At 38.9% G+C, this 20,343-nt stretch overlaps 1 protein-coding gene across 1 annotated transcript in view; it reads left to right on the top strand.

Annotated features, from left to right (window-relative positions):
* Positions 1-391: 391 nt before the first annotated feature.
* ACTN2 (actinin, alpha 2) overlaps positions 392-20,343 on the top strand; it is a 42,350-nt gene continuing 22,398 nt past the window's right edge. Inside the window, exons 1-11 of the mRNA XM_010188681.1 lie at positions 392-416; positions 1,529-1,648; positions 7,711-7,797; positions 8,875-8,962; positions 10,380-10,458; positions 13,903-13,984; positions 16,166-16,251; positions 16,344-16,398; positions 17,395-17,480; positions 18,973-19,065; positions 19,978-20,208. Of these exons, the coding sequence (XP_010186983.1) occupies positions 392-416; positions 1,529-1,648; positions 7,711-7,797; positions 8,875-8,962; positions 10,380-10,458; positions 13,903-13,984; positions 16,166-16,251; positions 16,344-16,398; positions 17,395-17,480; positions 18,973-19,065; positions 19,978-20,208 (1,032 nt within the window). The remainder of the gene's footprint in view (positions 417-1,528; positions 1,649-7,710; positions 7,798-8,874; positions 8,963-10,379; positions 10,459-13,902; positions 13,985-16,165; positions 16,252-16,343; positions 16,399-17,394; positions 17,481-18,972; positions 19,066-19,977; positions 20,209-20,343) is intronic.

Below are 20,343 nucleotides of genomic sequence, written 5' to 3'. Positions count from 1 at the left end.
AATGTTAAGTATAGTAATAACTATTAGACAAATTTTGCCTTTTGTAGATCTTTTTTTGGGGATGCATTTACAAGCAGAATCTAGCACAATATTGCTTCTAATCAAGCAATTCGTTGCATCTTCATGACCATCTTGGATAAGAATTTTGAACTCAGCAAGATGTATCAAAGGAATGGGAGTTAGACATCCAAATTTCTAAGGCAATTGTGAAAACCTCAGATACAGTGTTTGCTCAGATGACTTAGCAGTCGTTTTGGAAAATGTCTTGTTGATAAGTATTTTTTTTTAAATACTCTTACAGACATTTACAGCCTGGTGCAATTCCCACCTCAGGAAAGCAGGCACACAGATTGAGAACATTGAGGAGGACTTCAGAAATGGCCTCAAACTCATGCTCCTCTTGGAAGTTATCTCAGGTCGGCTAAAATAAAGTTTGCTATGTATTTACAGCATGCTAACTGAAATGCTCTTAAAACCAAAAATTGTTAATAATTCAAAACAGTGAACACAAACTCTAAGTAGGCTGCAAAGTGAGAGATGAAACACACTGTAAAACAAAAGGGTGGAAAAAAGCCTCTGCTTTTTCCTTACCTCTACCATCTTATTTTTTGTGCTTGTGTTCCAGGATATAGCAGTGTATCAGGGTATCACTGACATTGCAGCGGTGTTGGACAAACCACAGGCATTGAGGACCTGGTCTTGGACCTTAACAATTAAAAGTCTTTACACTAAGTTTACAAATTAATTTTATTCTGTTTTTAGTATAAATATTTTATTTTGCTTTTAATGACTTCATTGGATGGACCAATGCTTTCAAAAGTGAGTGCCTAAAGTAAATAAAGGCTCACAACAAAGGTGAAAAAGGGCAAAAAGATTTTTAAGATGTCTTTATGGAAAAGACAGTTTACATTTTTGCTGGAGATTTCAGTGCGGGACGATGATCTTCAAATGATCACTCTTCACAAAATGGAGAGTTATATTTTCAGAAATTATTTTTCTTTGTGATCAATAGAAAAGATATGGTAATTCAGACCCAACAGCCTATGCTCTGAAATTAGCTGCTCTGCTGTACTGGATGAGGTTATTAGAAGCCACTGTTCTTGGTTGGATGTGGAAGGATGCTGTGGCTGATCTGCTACCTCTCTCTGTGCAGTCAGGCAGGTAAGGGTAATGAGCTCTGTAACATCCTACCTTAATATTCAGTTACTCTAACACAGAGAGTAGCAGTGAACCAGAAGTCAAGTAGCAAGAAGCACTCACATATCTTTCAGATGTTTAGAGCAAATATAAGAATTTTATTCTGGTTTTACTGCTATATCAGAAAGATCTAAGTCAGATGTTTCAACATTTGAATTTTTTCTTCAGGATTTTGTTTGAAGCCATTTGAAATTCTTTCAGAAAAACACCTGTTAAAATAAGTGCTAACTTTTAGACAGTGTTCAGGGCACATTCACTGAAGTTCTAACCACTTGGGTATGTGTAGCCAGGTGTATCTAACTATGAACACATTATTTTTTTTATTTTGCAGGGGAAAGACTACCAAAACCAGACAGAGGGAAGATGCGGTTCCATAAAATTGCTAACGTCAACAAGGCTCTGGATTATATCGCCAGCAAAGGAGTGAAACTTGTGTCAATTGGTGCAGAAGGTATGTGACATATTTTGACATCGCAGAGAAGTCTGACAGAGACCCTTTGCCAAATTGCGCTGGCTGTTCTCTATGTACAGGTGCCTCAAAAATCCCTTAATATTGATTACTGACATGTGTCTGTGAAAGGATAAGAGGTGGAAACTTATGGACACCTGGAGATGGGGTATAAATAGGCTCTAAGATTAATTTATCTCCAAAGTTAAATTAAATTGTCTGTGTTTCAGTGGGTGTTCAGATAATGATTTCTTCTTTCAGAGCATTGCATTTTTCCCATACATTATTAACAATAAGGAACTCCTTTAGGAATCAGGTTGGATTCCAGAGTGTGCTTTATCCAATCTGGGATCTTTTTTTATCTTTAGGAGATTGTATGCAGATAAGACAAAAGCTGATATCTCTACCAGGTGTCTGGGGCCTACTCCCATTTTATTATGAGACTGGCTGTGGATAAAATGTGTTTATAAAATTCAGATGTAGAGTTAAGGGAGTGATCAAAAGAAATTATGGTAGCTGGGGAGAGACTGAACATATGAAGAAAGTGGGGCAGGATGTTATTTACTAAAGTTATTACTTTGTTCATTGTTCAGGCAGTTAAATAAAAAACATGAAGTTGGCTAGCTAAATGCTGATAGACGTAAACTCTCAGCAAAAGAAGGCAGGCTCTCACTGCAAGCAAACCTATGCCTCCTATGAGATTAAATTAAGTTTACAGAGGACAAAGGTCTGTCTAGAACTAGTTGCTCCATGAAGATATTTGCATAATATTTTGCATAGCTATTGCCATAGAAAGAAGTGATGTTGCTAGCGTGATATCCAACTACTGTTGATTCCATAGACTTAATGATGTGCTGTCCATTCTGGGGGCAGCCTCTAACATGTCCTGAGAGCAAAACTCTTACTGTAACCTCAGTACCATGGTGAGAAGCACTAGCTATATTGTATTCACAATGCTAGGCCTTTTTAGATTGATTTATGAATCTTCTCTTCCTGTTTTCTCATTTCTACATATTCTCCAATATATATGTCCTTATTCTAGCTTCCAAACCTTGATCTCGGAGAGCTTACTGTAATTGTGGCTGATGATTCATTAGGTGGAATAGGGGAATTTGTAGAAGTAATGGCAAGATCTATCAGCATTTTTTGATTCCACAACGGTTTAACCTAGCCTGCTTGGTTCCTCAAGTATCATTCACCAAATGTGTTCAGTTTCTAGATCTAGAACACCAGAATCCCAAGAAATGGGTGTTCTCTGGGTAGACTGTTTGAACTCATCCTTTATTCATTTGAGACTGAACTGGGTAGGCCATCTGAGTCCAGTCATACCATCTGTCTTTAGGCACATAACAGAGACCTTCTGGGGGGAATATGTCATCACTGGGGAGAAATGGGCAATTCCCAAAGGCACTTGGCATCTTGGAAGAGCGCTGCTGCATTTCAGAGGTGCCGGGCTCCCACCAGCAGTTATACAGGCAGCCAGCAGCAGCTGGGCCCTTTGCTCAACTTAATGAAGTGGAATGGAAAAGTATGCCACTACCCCAAACCTCTGCAGCTACGGATATTCTGAGAGCAATGTGGCATTGAACGGACAGCAGAGGGTACTGAAGAGACAATTTATGTGTGGAAATGAAAATTAAGAACACAGGAGCCTGTTTGATAGCTGGTGCAGAAATATGGGAAGTACAGAGTGTGGAGCAACTCAATGGTAGTTCCTGTAATGTCATGCCAGGACTCTGAGGCTTCCTGACCGAAAATAGGAGTGTAGCAAAAGGAGTATCTTGTGGGACAAAGTGGTTGTGCTTTCTGATCACAGTTTGCACTGTGTACTACTGTTTTCACACCTAAGTTCTTCAAGCAAGGCTGGAGTATTTAAACTGTGATACATCAGCTCATATCAGCTCCTGCATGGAACACACCAGACCTCTGCAATCCTACATCCCTCATTTTGCCCTGCTCATTGCTGTCAGGGTGCTCCAACTAGGGAGCAGCATTTGAGCACTTTCTATACCACCTGAAGGCAAAGCACCTGGGATAGCTCAGATAAACCATTAAAACCATTTAAACTAACCCTGCTGTTCTCCTTGACAGCAACTGGCATGAACTTAGGCGCTCTGGGATAAAAGGTAACTACCTCTGGGAGAAGACAGGGACAGGAGGCAGTGACCTCTGCCAGCTTCTTGGCCAGTTGCTGCAAGGTGATGTCTGTCCATGCACTCAGTGTTTCTTCCTGCATGTAACAGCAGGCCATAGTTAGTAAGCCAGGAGATTAAAGTGATGGTCTTGGCTGTACTGCAGGCTTTTCTCACCTGTTTCTGGAATTCTGCATCCATAAAACGGAGGGATTAGAAGCAAAAAATTCATTCATTAGCATTAAAAAAAAACATTTTAAATTGTTGGCTGGAAGCACAGGAGAAAAATTCACTGCTACTGTCATAGCTTAGATGCAGAGAGGAACCTGTCATTGTAAGCCATTGCACTATGCCAAGCATGGCTACAAGCACACATTAGATTACATCCACGTGGGCAGGAGCAGATAGATGCGTGTGCCTTCCACTCCTACTCTGAACCAGCTGAATTCAAAGCCAGCTCTGGCCCAGACGTGCTCAGTGCCCTGTTAAGTTTACCACATCCCCTCTACTAAATTTGTTATCTAAGGCACAGTGCCGTGCTGATGCAGCAATCCTGTATCACGCCCGACTGGGTACAGTTTCACAGTGTGGGACCTCTGGCACCAGTATGTGTCTAAAGAGTCCCTGTGCATCCCTGTCCTGCATACTTGCTCCCACACTTCACAGCCCTCCTCTATCACTTGGGCTGACAACTGTTTCTGCAGCCATGCAGGAGATGGGATCGGCAATCTGATATGGTTTTTAAACACACTTAACTTCTTTTTTTCTTGTTGCATTTGTCAGCATTGTTGACTGGGCAGTCATTATAGTGTGAAGGTGAAAGGAATGCCACCACAGTGGCTCCTTACGCTTGCATTGCTATCAAACCCCTTAACCCCTTAACTCACTGCCCCTATGTATAAGCGTGGGGTGTATGGGCTTGTCTGGACCCATCTGTTTTGGCGTTCTCTGAGTTACATGGATGCTTGGAATACTTTTTAATTTCCAAAGCATGAAAGTTTTGTATCTGAATCTGCTGAGGATCATGTTTTATTATCTGACATGCTGAGTGGAGAAGAGCACGTAGGCCCAAGGGTCCAACTGGCATTTAAAATGGGCCCAAAACAGCTATGGCTGCAATAACTTGATTAGACTGCGATTCCTGTGGGACACCAGTACAAAGTTCGATTTAGTATTTTTAAGGGGCCAGAGATATTGTTTAAAGCCATCATTACTGTTCTGAGCTGACCTCCCTGGGCTGTCTGTGGAATGGAAAGAAAGAGGTGGTCACCTTTAACTGTGATGCTGAGGGGAAGCTCAGTTCTGAAGCTACTCTGACCTTTCTTGTGGAAGAGTCTTTCTCTTCATTGGTGATGAAATGAGACTATAGAGAGTCAAGGAGCTAATGCAAAAGCTATGAAAGTAGTCCCCATGAGCCATTCACAGTCCAGGAGTCAGAAGTATTCCCTTAAGTTTTCAAAAAGTGCAGTAACTTGATTTGCAAGGTGATTGCATCCTGAATGAAATGAACTGAGATATGGAGAACCACAAAAGAGAAGTATCCTGCTAATAGGAAGCACTTCCCTATTGCTTTTCTGGGGAGTGGGAGAAATATCAAAGACCAAATGATCTGTGAATCTGCTACAAGAAGATTAGAATAAAAAAAAAAGCACCAAAGTAGAATTAAAAATATGAAACTAAAACCTTTGAGAACTTGCCACACTGCTTTGCTTATTTTTTTTCCTAGGCAGTTTTTTATTATTTCCCCTTCCATTTCCTTCCTCTTCTTTCCTGTCCTCATAGGTCAGCAAGACCTTTTTCCCCAGAAAGCTGCAGCTTTGCATGTGTGAGGTGTAGGAACTATATTCCTTCCAGAGCAAACCAGCAATGGGAAGAAAATAATTAAGGCTTCTATTGGCCTGTAGAGGAAAATGATAGGAATGAATCAGAATTTTTCTGTCACTGATACTTTTCAGCATTTAGGAACTTTGTTTTCCTTCTCTTGAGTTATTTTTCCTTTCTTTTTTTGTGCTTTATGTAGATAATGAGAAACCAAAGCTGGCAAACCACTTGAAAATTCTCCTGAGGCACAACATAGAAAATTCCCTCCCTTGCTCTTTCATTCTGTCTGTGTATACATACAGCTGTGTAAATCCAAACAACAATGGAGTGATTATGCAAACCTATGAATTGATTCCCTAACAATCAGCAATCCCTCCTGAGTATTTAAATTCATTTATTTTACGTTTTAAGAAATTCTCCTTTACTGTATGTACATATCAGACATCTGATCAAAATACAATTAAATACTTGACCGAGGAGGAGGGAGAAGAGAGAAGTAGCTCCATGCCCTAATTGCCCTTTGGTCTTTTTTGGTTGAAAGAATTTAGTTTTGAGATTTGAAGAGACTTGAGGTCTTTCAGGGCCAATAAGATAGTAATAACGCATGGAAGGTAGGCAAAGTGAGGTAAAAATTCTGGAAAATTAGAGTAGAATCCAAAGGGGAAAGTGGAAAAATAGCCATCCATATATAAACTTGGATTATCACACTAGCAAAGTAAGTATGGAGTAGTGATGGGTGACATATCTCCTGCCACATTTGTTAATTCTATGTTCACATGACAGCTTGTGTCACATACTACTGCAATTTCCATATATCTCAAGTCTTGGAGCTAGCAGCTGCTTTGTTCCGTAAAAGTTGCCCCTGGATTCAGACAACTTTTAAGCAGCAGAGCAACTGCCTTTTCTGCTGGCACCTCTATTGGCATTTGACATCAAATTGAAGAAATTCCTCCTGCTCCTTGCCCAGAACACCAGTGGGCCCCCAGGCAGCCACAGCTGTTCTGCATTCTGAGGAGGGCTGGAGGTGACTTTCAAGCAGGGGAGCAGCTGGTGCCTTCTCTGCTCCACTGCTCTTTTGGTGCACGGTGACTGGGAAGGCAGTCTGCAGTTCTCCTCTCGTCATCCCACCTTCTTCCCTCCAGTGCTGGACTCTCCTTACAGTCTCACTATGTTCTTCTGAGGCTCTTGCCATAGTTTTCAGATTGATCGAACATTATCACCACACTTAAGTGATCTGGCAGTACATTTTTTTTTGTGTTGAGAAACTGAAATAGTATCACTGTTTGCATTCCAATGTAGGAGCACTGGAGTCTGATGTGGCTTGTGGAAGGGGCTCCAATGTATGTGTGAGAAGGGCTGGAGAAAGCACCTTCTTACCACCCTGTGTTGTAGGTAGACTCAAACAGTCTTGAGACAAATTGAAGCCCCAGAGGTAAAAAATCCCATTTTATATTAAAGATACATAAATGTGCATAGGCATCAGAGTTGTAAGACATTGCAACCTCGTGACCACATTTCTGAACTGCTTGGCAGAAAGCTATGTAGCTTAGTCTTGGGAAGTGCTGTGTCTCGAGCATATGTCTTCATATCTAGTCTATGCTGGCACTATAGGTAAAATTCTCAAAAAGGTCTAAAGAGTATAGGGAGATTTCTGAGTACCATTTTATTAAAAACTAATAATCTTAATGTCTTGTGGTTTCTTAGAATGTGGGGTAAGACCATATTTTTTTTAGTTCCTTTGTATTTGAAAACAACAAGGCTGTTAAATACTTTAAATAGTATTTCCCCTCAGACTCTCTCTAAAAACATCAGCCTAAAAGCTAAATATTTGAGACTGTTACAACTACCTGGAGAGAAGCCTTTTAGCATGGAAGGGCTGAAGTGACCTTAACCTCAGTAACCTTCAGTTACTGTCATTACTACTGTCAGGGTAGCACAAGCATGAGTCTGCTGAAAAGTGAACCCACATGAACATTGTGTAGGTAAAGAATTACGGTAGAAATAGAATGAATTTATTAGATACTATATATTATTTATAGTATACATTATTAAAATAAGACAAAATGGAAAATGCATTTTAAATATTACCACTGTCTCTTTTTTTCACTTTAGAAATTGTTGACGGCAATGTGAAAATGACACTGGGTATGATCTGGACTATCATCCTGCGCTTTGCGATTCAGGATATTTCAGTGGAAGGTAATAGTAATGCAATTATGTTAAATAACTAGGAAGTTTGTTTAAAGACATTTTTATATGAATTGTGCACAAGTAAGATGAGTGTTTTAAAAATGAATTATTTTTTTCACAGAAAAACGATAGTGCAAGTTCCCTACCTGGTGACAAAACCCATTTCTGGAGGGAAAAAGTCATTATTCTCCTTATCCTGACAGAGACCTTGAGCCAGCTTTCTAGGTGCAGAAGTTCTGTGCATGTCTCCTAGTTATAGAGATAGAAACATGCCGGTGTTTCTGAGCTTCAGTGGCCTGAAACTGCTGTACCCTGTATGGTTGTTTTATGTACAACATACTTTTTTAGTCCTGTCTGGTTCTTACATTCTTTGCAAACATCTGATTATATCTCTCTTCTTTCTATCACTTTTCTCCCCCTACTGCTTCAGAAGTTTGTTTTTTTCTTAAGTTTCATTTGGTAACTGGCTTCAAAAAGTATGTTATAGTTACAATGCTCTTTAAATCAAGTCTATAATTCTAGAAACTAATCTCAATTTTCAATAAAAGTTGAGTCAATTCAAATTCTGCATGCTGTCCTGCCCATAATTTGTGAGACATTAAATGTGAGCCTAATGGTCTATTTGATCTTTTCTGTCCTTTACTTGTGCATTCAGATGCCCACAGGGTTCAGATAATGAAGGTATTTCTTCAGCACTTAAAACTCCCTGTAAGCAAATGGGCAGAGACTGCAAGCATATTTTATGTAGGCACCAACACAGTCTTTTTTGTCTAGTTCTGTTATATTTGTATTGGATATTTTCCTCCAAATATACATTCTGCTGTCTAACCAATAGAATTCCTTAAAATTCTGGTATCCCAGAATTACTGTGCAGGCTGAGGCTCTAGTCTGAGTTGTTCCAGTTGAGCTGATCTCTGTGTCCTATTGGAGCCCCATTAGTCCATTTATATGAGTATCTTTTAGGATTAAATGCTGGTTTGCGCCAACCGGTTTCAGGTGTTTGACCACATTTAAGATTACAAGAAATTAATTACTTGAGCACTTTTTACATATTTTCTTTTTTTCATTCCCTGGTGTCTTTTACAGAGACCTCTGCCAAAGAAGGGCTACTGCTGTGGTGTCAAAGAAAAACAGCTCCTTACAGAAATGTGAACATTCAGAACTTCCACCTTAGGTAAACTTACATTATTTCAATGGGCAGAAGCAGTCTAAAATATTTTAGGTCCATTTTTCCCACAGTTATGTAGGTATATATTTGACAGGAGAATTTCACTCTTCACTGTTAACTCGATGTTTTTCAAATTCTTATGCTCTATCTTCAGAGTCTTATTTTGGTTAGCCTTTGGCTTTATTTACCATGGCTTCTACAGTTACTTTTTAAAAGAAAAAAATTCCTACTACATACAAACTGACCATATTACATTACTAGAGGTCCTTGGTGTATGGGATTATCTGAGTACTTCAGCACAGTGAGATCTGAAATCTGTTACATGTTCTTTTCCTTGAATATATAGAGGTATATTTCAGTAAAGCTTTACATGGATGCAGGGTGTACTGTAAATTACAGTATCAGAATCTTAGTGTGTTTTCATATATATGCTGGTCTGGTCCATGGTATGGGCAAAACTTCTTGAATGGAAGTACCTTGATTAATGTTTGTGTTAATCAGGTCTTAATCAGAACTATTTTACATCAGCCTGTCCAGACCATTTTAGTCTGTGCCTTTTGGAAAAAAAGCTTTTTGTTAGTTTGGTGTTCATTTTGATTCAGTTTTACCTTCTAGATGATTTTATATTATACGATGTCTGTACATTCTGTTTAATTGTATTACATTTCTATTGGAGATGGTTCTGTTCCTTGACAGACAATCGCAGTGGCAGACATGATTCTAACAGTCTTAATGTGTTTAGTATCACACAATTACTGCACAGGATAGGTTCTCAAACCCACAGTACCAGTGACTGTATAACATGTATTTGTAGCTCTATTTATTGCCTATTCTTGCCTTGCAATGTAGGGGGCCTGAAGTCACACTGAAGTGTAAGAGCTGAGATCGAAGCTGTCATACGTGTGAAGTGTTTTAAATAAACTAAACTGATTAATGACTTCTTACTTCTATGAGCACAGCATGGTTCTGCCATTAAAATTGACTGAAATAACTGACACAGAAAAAGCCAATTGCTTCAGCAGACTCCAGTAGCTGCAGGTTTGCTCTTCCTCTATTTTTTCATCAACATGCTGTGAGTGTAACAGGAGATTATGCACATTGATTGATGAATGCGTACTCCAAGCTATCCTGGAACACTGCACAAATTAAGCAATTGAACTCAGGGACTGTTGCATATAATGTACACTGCCTAGAAAGTATTATGGAGTCCTTAAATGTGTATGGACTGTAGGGTAAGACAGGTGCTATAGGAAAAGGAATACAGTAACAGAAAAGCTCAGAGGGGTGAGAGTTGACGGAACATAAGTGTCAGGATTTGACAGGAGAGTTCCTGCTTGATTTTAAGCCTTGAACAAGGATCAAACTGTAAAATGCCATGACTTTATGAACTAATTTTTTTTCCATTCTATTTTTTGTTGTGAAGCTGGAAAGATGGCCTTGGATTATGTGCACTTATCCACAGACACCGACCTGATCTTATTGACTACTCCAAGCTAAATAAGGTCATCAGTCTGGGTGGTACAGCATGCTGTCCTGCAGTGATTTGGCTCACTTCTGGTTTGCTTAGCACGTTTTCTAAAAGACAAGCTGGGGAGTGCATGCTAATTCTGACTGGCTTTCTAAGTTCCCTCCAAAAAAAAACAGTGATGTGGAGGAAAGGACCCCATCCCTGTCCTGTGTCCTTCTTTACTTCTCATTAAAATGACTTCAGCATGTAATTGCAAATAATCTGGTCCTCAGATGATAGGCAGTTGATGAAGTCTTTCATGCTGAGCCAACACAGATGTTAAATCAAATACGTTGGAATTCTTTATTCACCACTGATAATATTGTACAGTCCAGCCTGCTGTAGATCAGCTGTAAATGACTGTATATTGCAGAGCAGTAAACAATGAGATGATGATTAATCCTAAGATTTCTTAGAACGAACACCACACTTGGCAATCAGGAGTGCACAATAAGTTACTAGTCTTACGTAGAGAATATTCACCAGTTCTTAGATTATACTTCTACCTGTACTCCCAGACAAGTGGAAACCAAACGGATATCCTAACTTCCTTAGGTAGTACCTCATGGGGCTTACAAAACTATTTTATTACAATGTGCTACTCATGGTAAAATGCATGTTTTCTCAAAGATGCCAGCCACTTTGGTTTGAGAGGGAGAAATGAGAGGCAAGTACTAATGTCAGAATTTCTGGGTACCATTACTGAAGAATAAAACCTAGAAAAAAAGTGGAATGTTACTGTTTCACATTAGCTCTCAATTACATATGTACCATTTTCTGCTCTCTAGAATGAGTGTGTCTTGAGGTCTCACATAAACACCAGTATAACAGAGAACTTTTAATCATGGTTTTTATTTGTTGAGTGCAACTTTTCATTAATGAGAGAAACCGGTAAATCATAGGCTCTATTTTCCATTCTATGCCCTTCCATTACAAATTGATTTTACTAGCAAAATCAACTGTTATGAGAAAGCCTTTGATGAGGAAAAAGATGAATGAATGAAACAAAATCATGTGAAAACTTAGTGTGCTTTATGTATATGTTAAATTTATGCTGGGGTCCCCAAGGCATGCAGCGATGAAAAGTAAGTGAGCTTATTCCTAAATACATAAGATTTTTATTTGGGCAGTTGTTAAGATGACTGCAGATCTGAGCCAAAAGGCGAAATGTTAGCCACCAACACCAGCTTGTTCTCTGATCTTATACGGAACCTTTCCTGCGGATAAACAGATCCATGGAATGGCTGAGCTACCCGTCTCTGCATACATGGGCTTAAGCACAGTACAAGCAGCAATTAGTTTGATTGAGTTTGTGCCTTGAAAAGTGGTGCACAGTACTAAAAATCTCCACAGTATAACCACCCTGTAGATGAGTGCCGAAAAAAGGCAATAGACCACAAGCAGCTCTACTTCAGCATTACTATTCCCTCGTAGAGGTTTCCAAAATAGGAGCAGGTCAGGTTTCAAACTGAGGCTGAGCTGTGGCATGTAAAGCACATGCAGAAAAATCCTAAAATAGATCCTGCTTTTCTGACCTGGCTGTGTTTGATTGACTGCTCATTTTGGTTACATTAACAGCTGTCTTGGTGTCTTGTTTCTTACCTCCTGCATGCTGCCTTTTCCTTTTCTCACCAATGTGCTTTGTGTGAACTCGTAGCTGGAAAGATGGTCTTGCTTTCAATGCCCTTATCCATAGACACAGGCCTGATCTTCTTGACTATGACAAGTTAGATGAGGTATTTCTTCAGCTGTAGCAGAGATTTTTAGTTACTGTGGCTTGTAGTTTTGTTTAAAAGGATGGGTGATGGAGATCTCCTCCAATAATTCAGAAGTTGCTGCGATTTTAAAAAAATCCTTTACCAGTAGAGCACTGATTACTCATGGACTTAGTGCCAAGCACACAAATAGGAGGTGCTCATCACTCATTCATAAGCAAAGTGTTTTAGTCAATAGGTCTCACTTAGTTTTAGTGTATTTTTGTCCCATTTAATTTCCGTAAGAGTTTTTGTATCCACATTTAGTAAATGTTGTATTACACACCGTGTCTTGTGTAACAGTAAAAGTAAGTTCATGGGTTTTAAATATTGTCCGTATTTTAAGTTTCTCTTAATGTCAATGATGCACAAAACTGCTAAATGATGATAGAGTGAGAACTTACGATCAGACACCTTGTATTCTATTATACCCAAATTATTAGGTTTGAAAATGTAAACCCTTCTTCATAACACTTTTTACTGAACATGCACCTTTTAATGAAATGGCTACCTTGTATGATACGTTTATAGAAAGACCTGTCATGGGCATTACTGCTTATGATACCTGACATATGTGTGTGCATGAGGAACAGACTTCTGTGAAACTGAAATAATTCTTGGATTCCAGAGTAAGTAATCTTACTAAGTTCATTTCAAAGTTAACAAAAGAAGCATGCTTGAGACTAGATCCCTTTATGAGAAATGTTTGTCTTCAAATGGAAGCCCTAGAAATTCCCCACAGAAAATCTGTTAACATTTTTTCAGTGCCCTCCAGCATCCGTAACTTTGCTCCTCTGTGTCCTGTTTTCCCAACCTCTCTGCAGACATCAGCAATGTTCAGAGTGGCTATGATCATTTAGCAGTTTGTGAATATGTGAAAATAATGATTGCATTAATAGCACAAACATGCATTTCGCATAGGGTGTTTTCTCTCCACACTGATATGGGAAGGCTGTCTTAAAAGCAGCCCTGATCGGATGTGCTCTTCTGTTGTCAGCAAGAGCTGTCTGTTGTGTAGGACATAAAATGTGTGCTGTTTACCAACTGTGCCCACTACTTCCTTTCTCTTTCCTCCAAAAACCAAAATAAAAATCTCAAAACCAGAAAAAGTTCTTGAATTTCCACTGCTCTAAAATTCAGTTTATAGAGTCATTACAGATTTGTCTATCCAAGCCAAAACTGGGAAGTTTTGCTCCTTCTGGAGAACTCTTCTTCCATCTGTGCTTGCTGCTTCTCACACATGCACCTGACCAGCAGAGAACTCACTAGAATTCATATCACTGTAGTATAATGTCTAGTAGGTATAAAACATGCAGGAGTAACTTTGTGATGAATGGTCTAGTAGAGCCGATTGCACCAGTGGCCTTGACTGTCTGTATTACTGCTGTATGTCATTCACAATTACCTAAGACTTATCAGTGTACAATGCAAACATCAATGTTCCCCTCCAGAATATGTTTGCAGTAGAGTCCTAGTGGCACATTATAGCTTAGTACTGTTTTCTTTATATAGTGTCACAGTAGATAGACCAAAAGTTCATATATCTATATTCTGCTTTTGAAGAACAATAGTTGTGACTCCAGTTTACAGTTTAGAAAAACAGTAAGTTTTAGTGCACCTACTGTAGTCTTGCTTCAAGGAAAAACTTCTATCTTTGACTAGCTGAATGTTCTTCTTTAATGCAGGATGACCCGATAGGAAATATCAACCTTGCCATGGAAATTGCTGAAAAGCATTTGGATATCCCTAAGATGTTGGATGCAGAAGGTAAGAGTTATATCTTACTGACCTTTGTGTTACTTGCAAGCAGGAGACAGTAAAACCTTTTGGTTTGTGTCTAGCAATTTTTCAACACTCCTTCCACATGAATCATAATGGAATAACCTGCTTTGTTTTCAAAGTGTTTTCCTTCTTATTCCGCATGTACTGGATAATTTCACTCACTTGTTACTTCATTCCTTATTTCTTATCGTTTGTATTTATTATAGTACTTTGGACCCTAACCTCAGCACATGGCCTCACTGTGATAACTGAGGTAAAATGCAGGATAAAAAGATCCTCCCTTTAAGATCCCTGCCTTTAAGAAATTAAAATCTAAGTCTAATAAAGGGAGATACAACTGTTAGCAGCTTAAAGCATGTTCACTTTTTAAAATGTTTAAGTGAGAGGGCCAGAAATAGAAACAGAATTACAGACTTTTCAAATATACTAACAGCATTCCTCCTATGAAAGAGTTGAGGGAAGCATTTTTTGGGTTTATTTTAATTGTAAACCTTTTGCAGTGGTAGTTTTAACAAATAGTTTCATGTTTGATTTCTCCAATAATCTGCAGAGCCTGATGACAAATAACAGGGAAATATTTATTAAGGTTTCCTGAATTTCTTCAAGATAACCAAGCTTTCGTACCTTTTTTGTACAAACTTTTTTTGTACAAACTTTTTTTTGTAGGCAAAAAAATGGTGCCAAAATATTGGAATTTGCTACACCAGTTCAAAGCATTCCTTTCCAAGTATGCAGACTCTGCTCTGGTGGCTTGTGAGTAGAGCAGTGATAACACAGGAATTACCCAGAGTACTCAAACTGACTGTGTTGGCTCCCCTTGAACTCTCTGGGAGGGAAGTTAGGCCAATGCAGGATGATTTGGAAAATCCAGATTGTAACCTCTTCATTGAAGAGGTTTCTCCGTTTCACTTTCATTCTTCAAACCTAATTGTTTTCATTTTTTAAATTGCAATTCCCCTTTCAAGCACCACTTAATTATTTTACTCTGAAATACTGCGCAAGGAATAAACAGAAGTGCTGCCTCCTTACCATTGAACAGCTCCTGCTGTCATTCTCCTTTCCTCGTTTTTTCTCTTTGCATACAATGTAAGAAACAGAAACCTTTTTCTTTACTCATCAGATTTTCTGCACATTGTAGCCCTTATCTTACTATTCTCCTTCTTGTCAGGGGAGGGGGAAATGAAATTATGTTTATTCTAACACCCTCTATATATTCACCATCACTTTTTACTCTCTTTACTTTCACTGTGTTCTCAGTGGAAACTTTGCAAAGTTTTGTTCACAGCTGCGTGAAGTAGGTGCAAAATCAGTAAATATCAGTTGGTTCTGAACTTAGAATTCTAACTCACTATTAATATTAGAAATTGTCACCTCATTTCTAGGTCTTTTCACACGCCTTATATGGGCAGGAATCTTTGCAGCTTGCACTAGCATCATTCATCATGCAGCCGTAATTGGTGTAAAACCAGCTTTTTCTGCCTTTCTCTGATAAATATTGAAAATCTTTGTTTTTACCAGTGTACCCCACCTTGATTCCATCCTCTCTATGCTTTTACTTTTTTCTGCCTCAATAATGACAAAGCCAAGCCAGCCAAGCCAAACTCTTCTGTGATTTATGCTATTAACTAAAAAGACTGACTGGCACAGGGACTGCAAAACTGTTCCTATCCAAGCTTTTTGTAGCACAAAATGTATTTCTGGACTGCAGAAGTTCTACAGGTTTCCAATATGTCAATACCTCATGGCAACCCTGTGCTAATATACGCTGTACTCACTCCTATTTTGTGACTGTCTGGCTGTGTTTAACTCTGGAATAATTCTAGGGATTCAGATGAAGTTGCTTTGGAGCAACAGTGAGGCTGAACCCAGCAGATCTGCCAGCCATGCCATCTGCTTGGAAGTTTCCCCAGACCAGAAGGTAGCGATGCCTTCCTGCACAGGCTCAGCCTTCAGATGTTTTGCCATTTCAGGGAGAGTGATATCTTTTCCATTTGTTGATTCCTAAAGCTTAGGTAGCTTTGCACATGTATCAGTAAACAGATGCAACCTGAATAATGGTGTATTTATTTTGAATCCTTTACAGCACTGAGGTGGCATCATCAGCAAAATCTGATGGAAGTACCTTGTGAAAATTTATGAGCAGTTAACCCTCTTCTCTCTACACAGATGTAGTAAACACTGCCAGACCTGATGAAAGAGCCATTATGACTTATGTTTCCTGTTACTACCATGCATTTGCTGGTGCTCAGAAGGTGAGGTTGTAGAAGATGGATCAGATCTCACCCTTCACCTTCTGTCTTATTTCTTTCAGCAGTTTTTTCTCTTCTGATCTTTTCCTTGCTAGTTAGTAGGACAGTGCCTTAGAGCTGAGCTCAATTCCTGTTGCCTGATTTTTCCCTGTGAGCTATTGTCTCAGTAGAGCCAGTAGTATTCTATCCTTTTGTTCCATAGAAACAAACCCTCCTGTCTCATCTTTCTGTATATATACCAATAATATCCAGTAGGTGTTTGACAGCTGGTTACTGAACGAGGTAGAGGACATTATTCTCTTTAATTGAACTTGTGTGCATTCATTTGAAATACCATTAAAAATACAAGAAGAAAATAAGCTCATAGTTAAAAAAACAATTTCAATAGCTGAATGCCATCTTTTTTCTTCCTGCTGGATATTATTCCTGCTACAGATGTCAAAATCATCATAACAGATGCTCAGAAAATAAACCCTTCTCTTATGCTTTCAGGATTGTTTTTAAAATGTTAAATGCTTAATGGTAAGTACAAACAGAAACATAAAATGTTGCTACTATGAAAAACAGACATAGAAACATACACAGACATTTCAGAAGAGCTCTGGAATCATGTCCTAATGAAAAGAAGGAAAAATTTAAAGAGCAAGGCAGTTCAGCTCTGAAAGACATACTTTGGGTGTTACTGATATAAAGAATACTGATATATAATGCTAAGGTTATAACTAATCTACATGCAACTTCCAGAGAACTTCTCCCCAGATCAAAACATAGTCTGTTTTCCTTCTGTCTTAGTCAAAACCCTGCCACATGCTAAGTCACCAGAAATACGTGTGCCAGTTCTTAAGCAGATAGTCCTGGTAAAATTAACGTCACTTGCCCTGTGACAATATTGCAGGATCAGGCTTATTTTAAAAATCCACATCTCTGTAAGAGCTTATGTTATATTTCTAGGGTACATTTTATTCTGTCAGCACCCACCAATCTAACACTACATTTATTACAGCTTTTTAGAGTTTCTAGAGTACAGAAATATGGACAAGAAAACAATCAGAATTACACTATGTTGTGCTTTTATTTATTCATCCTGATTTCTACTCCTCGATTCTTTTTGTTGTTGTTGTTTTCATTTCTCCCCCCATCTTGTAGATATTGTGAACACTCCCAAACCTGATGAGAGAGCTATCATGACATATGTGTCCTGCTTCTACCATGCTTTTGCTGGAGCAGAGCAGGTATTAATCAACTGTCCCTTCAGGTTGCTGTGGTTTTGATTGGTTGTTTCACATTTCCACTAGTCTGTTAAAAAAAACTAATTTAGTACTTTGTGGTTTTCATTAACAATTGCAAGTATTACTTGAGCACTAATACTTGTTTTTAACAAACACCTGAACCCGCTTTGGTTAAATGTTGTGTAGCAAGTTGAACTTCTTTAATTACAATAGACATTCCTGTTTCTAAATTTGGGTCTTTATTTGGTGATTATAAAGAATATTTCGGAAAAACTGTATTTGAAGATACTTTGAAATGGAGTTGTTTGTTACTACATCAACATCTCTTATGCATTTGCTGCATAAAAAATGTTTGACTTTTGGAGATTGAGACTATTCTAGACTTACTCATGCTGAGTAGTAATTTAGGACTAGATTTTCAAAGATGCCTAAAGATGCAGAAAGGCACAGAAAGATGCATAAAGATGCAGAAGACATCCAGCACAGTAGTTGTACCCAGGGCCCACTGAAGCCAACAGAATTATTTGTGGATCAAAGTGCAAGAGACGAGAACATCAGCAGCAGATCTGTCACACAGGATGAGATTCTCACTTAGAAATGTGGCATTTCCCACTGCTCTGCTTCTTACATTTCTAGCCTCAAATGTACATAACCCAACTTAAGTTGGGAAAAAAAAATAAAGGACCCTTAAAGTAGCTGAAATTTTTCCTTCATCCTCAGGATTGAATTTCCCTTCCTGTCTGGTAGGACCCTTACACCTTATCAGAGCACAGCTACGCTCTTGCGCCCACTTGCTTCTGGGTATGAAGTTTTTGCTATTCCTGTAAAAGGGGGATTCCAAATACTCTGTAACACAGAAGTCTACACAGATATTTATTTGATCAAATATACTCCAGACTCACATTTGTATGGAAGTACGGATCTGTGACAGCAAACCATTAATGTAAATTTTAAATATGACAGAGCTACACAGTGCCTTCGCAAATAAATTGAAAAGATTTGCTATCAGTGGTTGAGCTGCATATATGGTGTATGTGTATGGTGTAATGGTGTATGTACATGTGATGTGCAGATATAGTGTAGTCTGGGACTCCTGAGTCACATGAGGTGTCTTTCCAGTGTGGCTATCAAATCTAGTACGTTTATGGTGTGACTGAAAAAAATTAACCTAATAGGATAACTTTAAGAACAGCCTAAGTCATCTTGAAAAGATTCATTAGACAACTATAATGGCAGTGTGAAATTCCCCCTTTTATAATAAGCCTTCATTGTACAACAAGGTGACTTCTGTGCTGATCTGTGCCTTGTTCAGGCCATTGGAATCTGTGACTACAGAAAGAGGATAAATACATATAAGTAACCTAGGAGCATGGATCCACATATAAAACAGTGTGATTTTTATTTGCAGCAGCCACATTCTCTTACTTTCTCCAAGCCTGTAGCTTTCTCAGAATGCGTTTATGATTATGCCCTGTTTGTTTGCTGTGTTTTACAGGCTGAGACTGCGGCTAACCGGATCTGTAAGGTGCTTGCTGTGAATCAGGAAAATGAGAGGTTGATGGAAGAGTATGAGAGACTAGCAAGTGAGGTAAGGACCACTGTGTCTGTGGTGTGGTGATAATTATGTTCATGAAATACTGAAAGCTGAATGATTCACGCGCTGTGTGCAGGACAGCAAAGTGAAGGGGCTATGAGGGTAAATCTCACAGTGGTAAGGTGCAAAGCTCAGTTGCCCAAGACGTCAAGGTTCAGGTGACTCCTTTGCCATAGACTTCCTGTGTCACCTCCAGCAAGTCACTCAGTCTTATTAATGTGCTAAAAAGGTGTTTTGAGAACCTTAATCAGATTTCCACATGACCAGGTTTGCTGTCTCTGTAATCTCCAAAGACAGCCATACCAAACCATATGTGGAACATAGAGGATCCTGTCACTCCCAGTAAGCCTGCTGCCTTGGTGTACAGCAAAGCATACCTGGGCAGGGTCTCTTAGGGTGTTCACAGTGTCCCCATGGACACAGGCAGCAAATGGCACATTGTTCTCCTCCTGTCCTTTCATGGCAAACACACTGAGATCATGGACACAAAGACAGTGCTGCTACATTGGCACTAATGAACTGTTGAGTGAAGATTTTTATATGGCTTGAATTACTTAGCTGGTGCCTGTCCTGATCTCATATCTATGACTGCTTGAGACATCAAGACCAATACTTTTGAAAGTGGCAAGTGATTTCAGGTAACTCAAGTTTTGAGTAATTAACTAGAGACACCTTACGTGTGTGTTCATCTTTCTGAAAATCAGGTATTTCTAGAAATACCTAGAGTTAGCAAATTAGTAAAAAAGCTTTGAAAATATTGTGCTTACTTGCAATTAAGGCACCAGTACCAACTGAAGTCAGTAGTATTAAAATGGAGCATCATAATTAGGATTTGTGCATTGAGTATCATCTTTTTTTGGTTGCTTTTTATTGCCTTTATTTCAACTGTTTGTGTTGGTTTGAAAGCTTTTAGAATGGATTCGCCGGACAATTCCTTGGCTGGAAAACAGGACCCCAGAAAAAACAATGCAGGCTATGCAGAAGAAATTGGAGGATTTTCGGGACTACCGTCGCAAACACAAACCTCCCAAAGTCCAAGAGAAATGTCAACTGGAGATCAATTTCAATACCCTGCAGACAAAACTGAGAATCAGCAATCGACCAGCTTTCATGCCATCAGAGGGAAAAATGGTTTCAGTAAGTAAAGGAGGCATCAATATTCACTTCTCCTTCATATAGATATTCTCACAAAAATTTCAATGTGAGTGGTTGAAATGCTGGTTTAAGTCATCCTCAGAAACGTCAGTTTGTTGCACTTTATCAGTAACCAAC

This window comes from Mesitornis unicolor, unplaced genomic scaffold (assembly GCF_000695765.1).
Source record: "Mesitornis unicolor isolate BGI_N332 unplaced genomic scaffold, ASM69576v1 scaffold9207, whole genome shotgun sequence".
Lineage (NCBI taxonomy): Eukaryota > Metazoa > Chordata > Aves > Mesitornithiformes > Mesitornithidae > Mesitornis > Mesitornis unicolor.
Note: the sequence above shows the minus strand (reverse complement) of the source record. Positions and strands in the feature narration are given on the sequence as shown.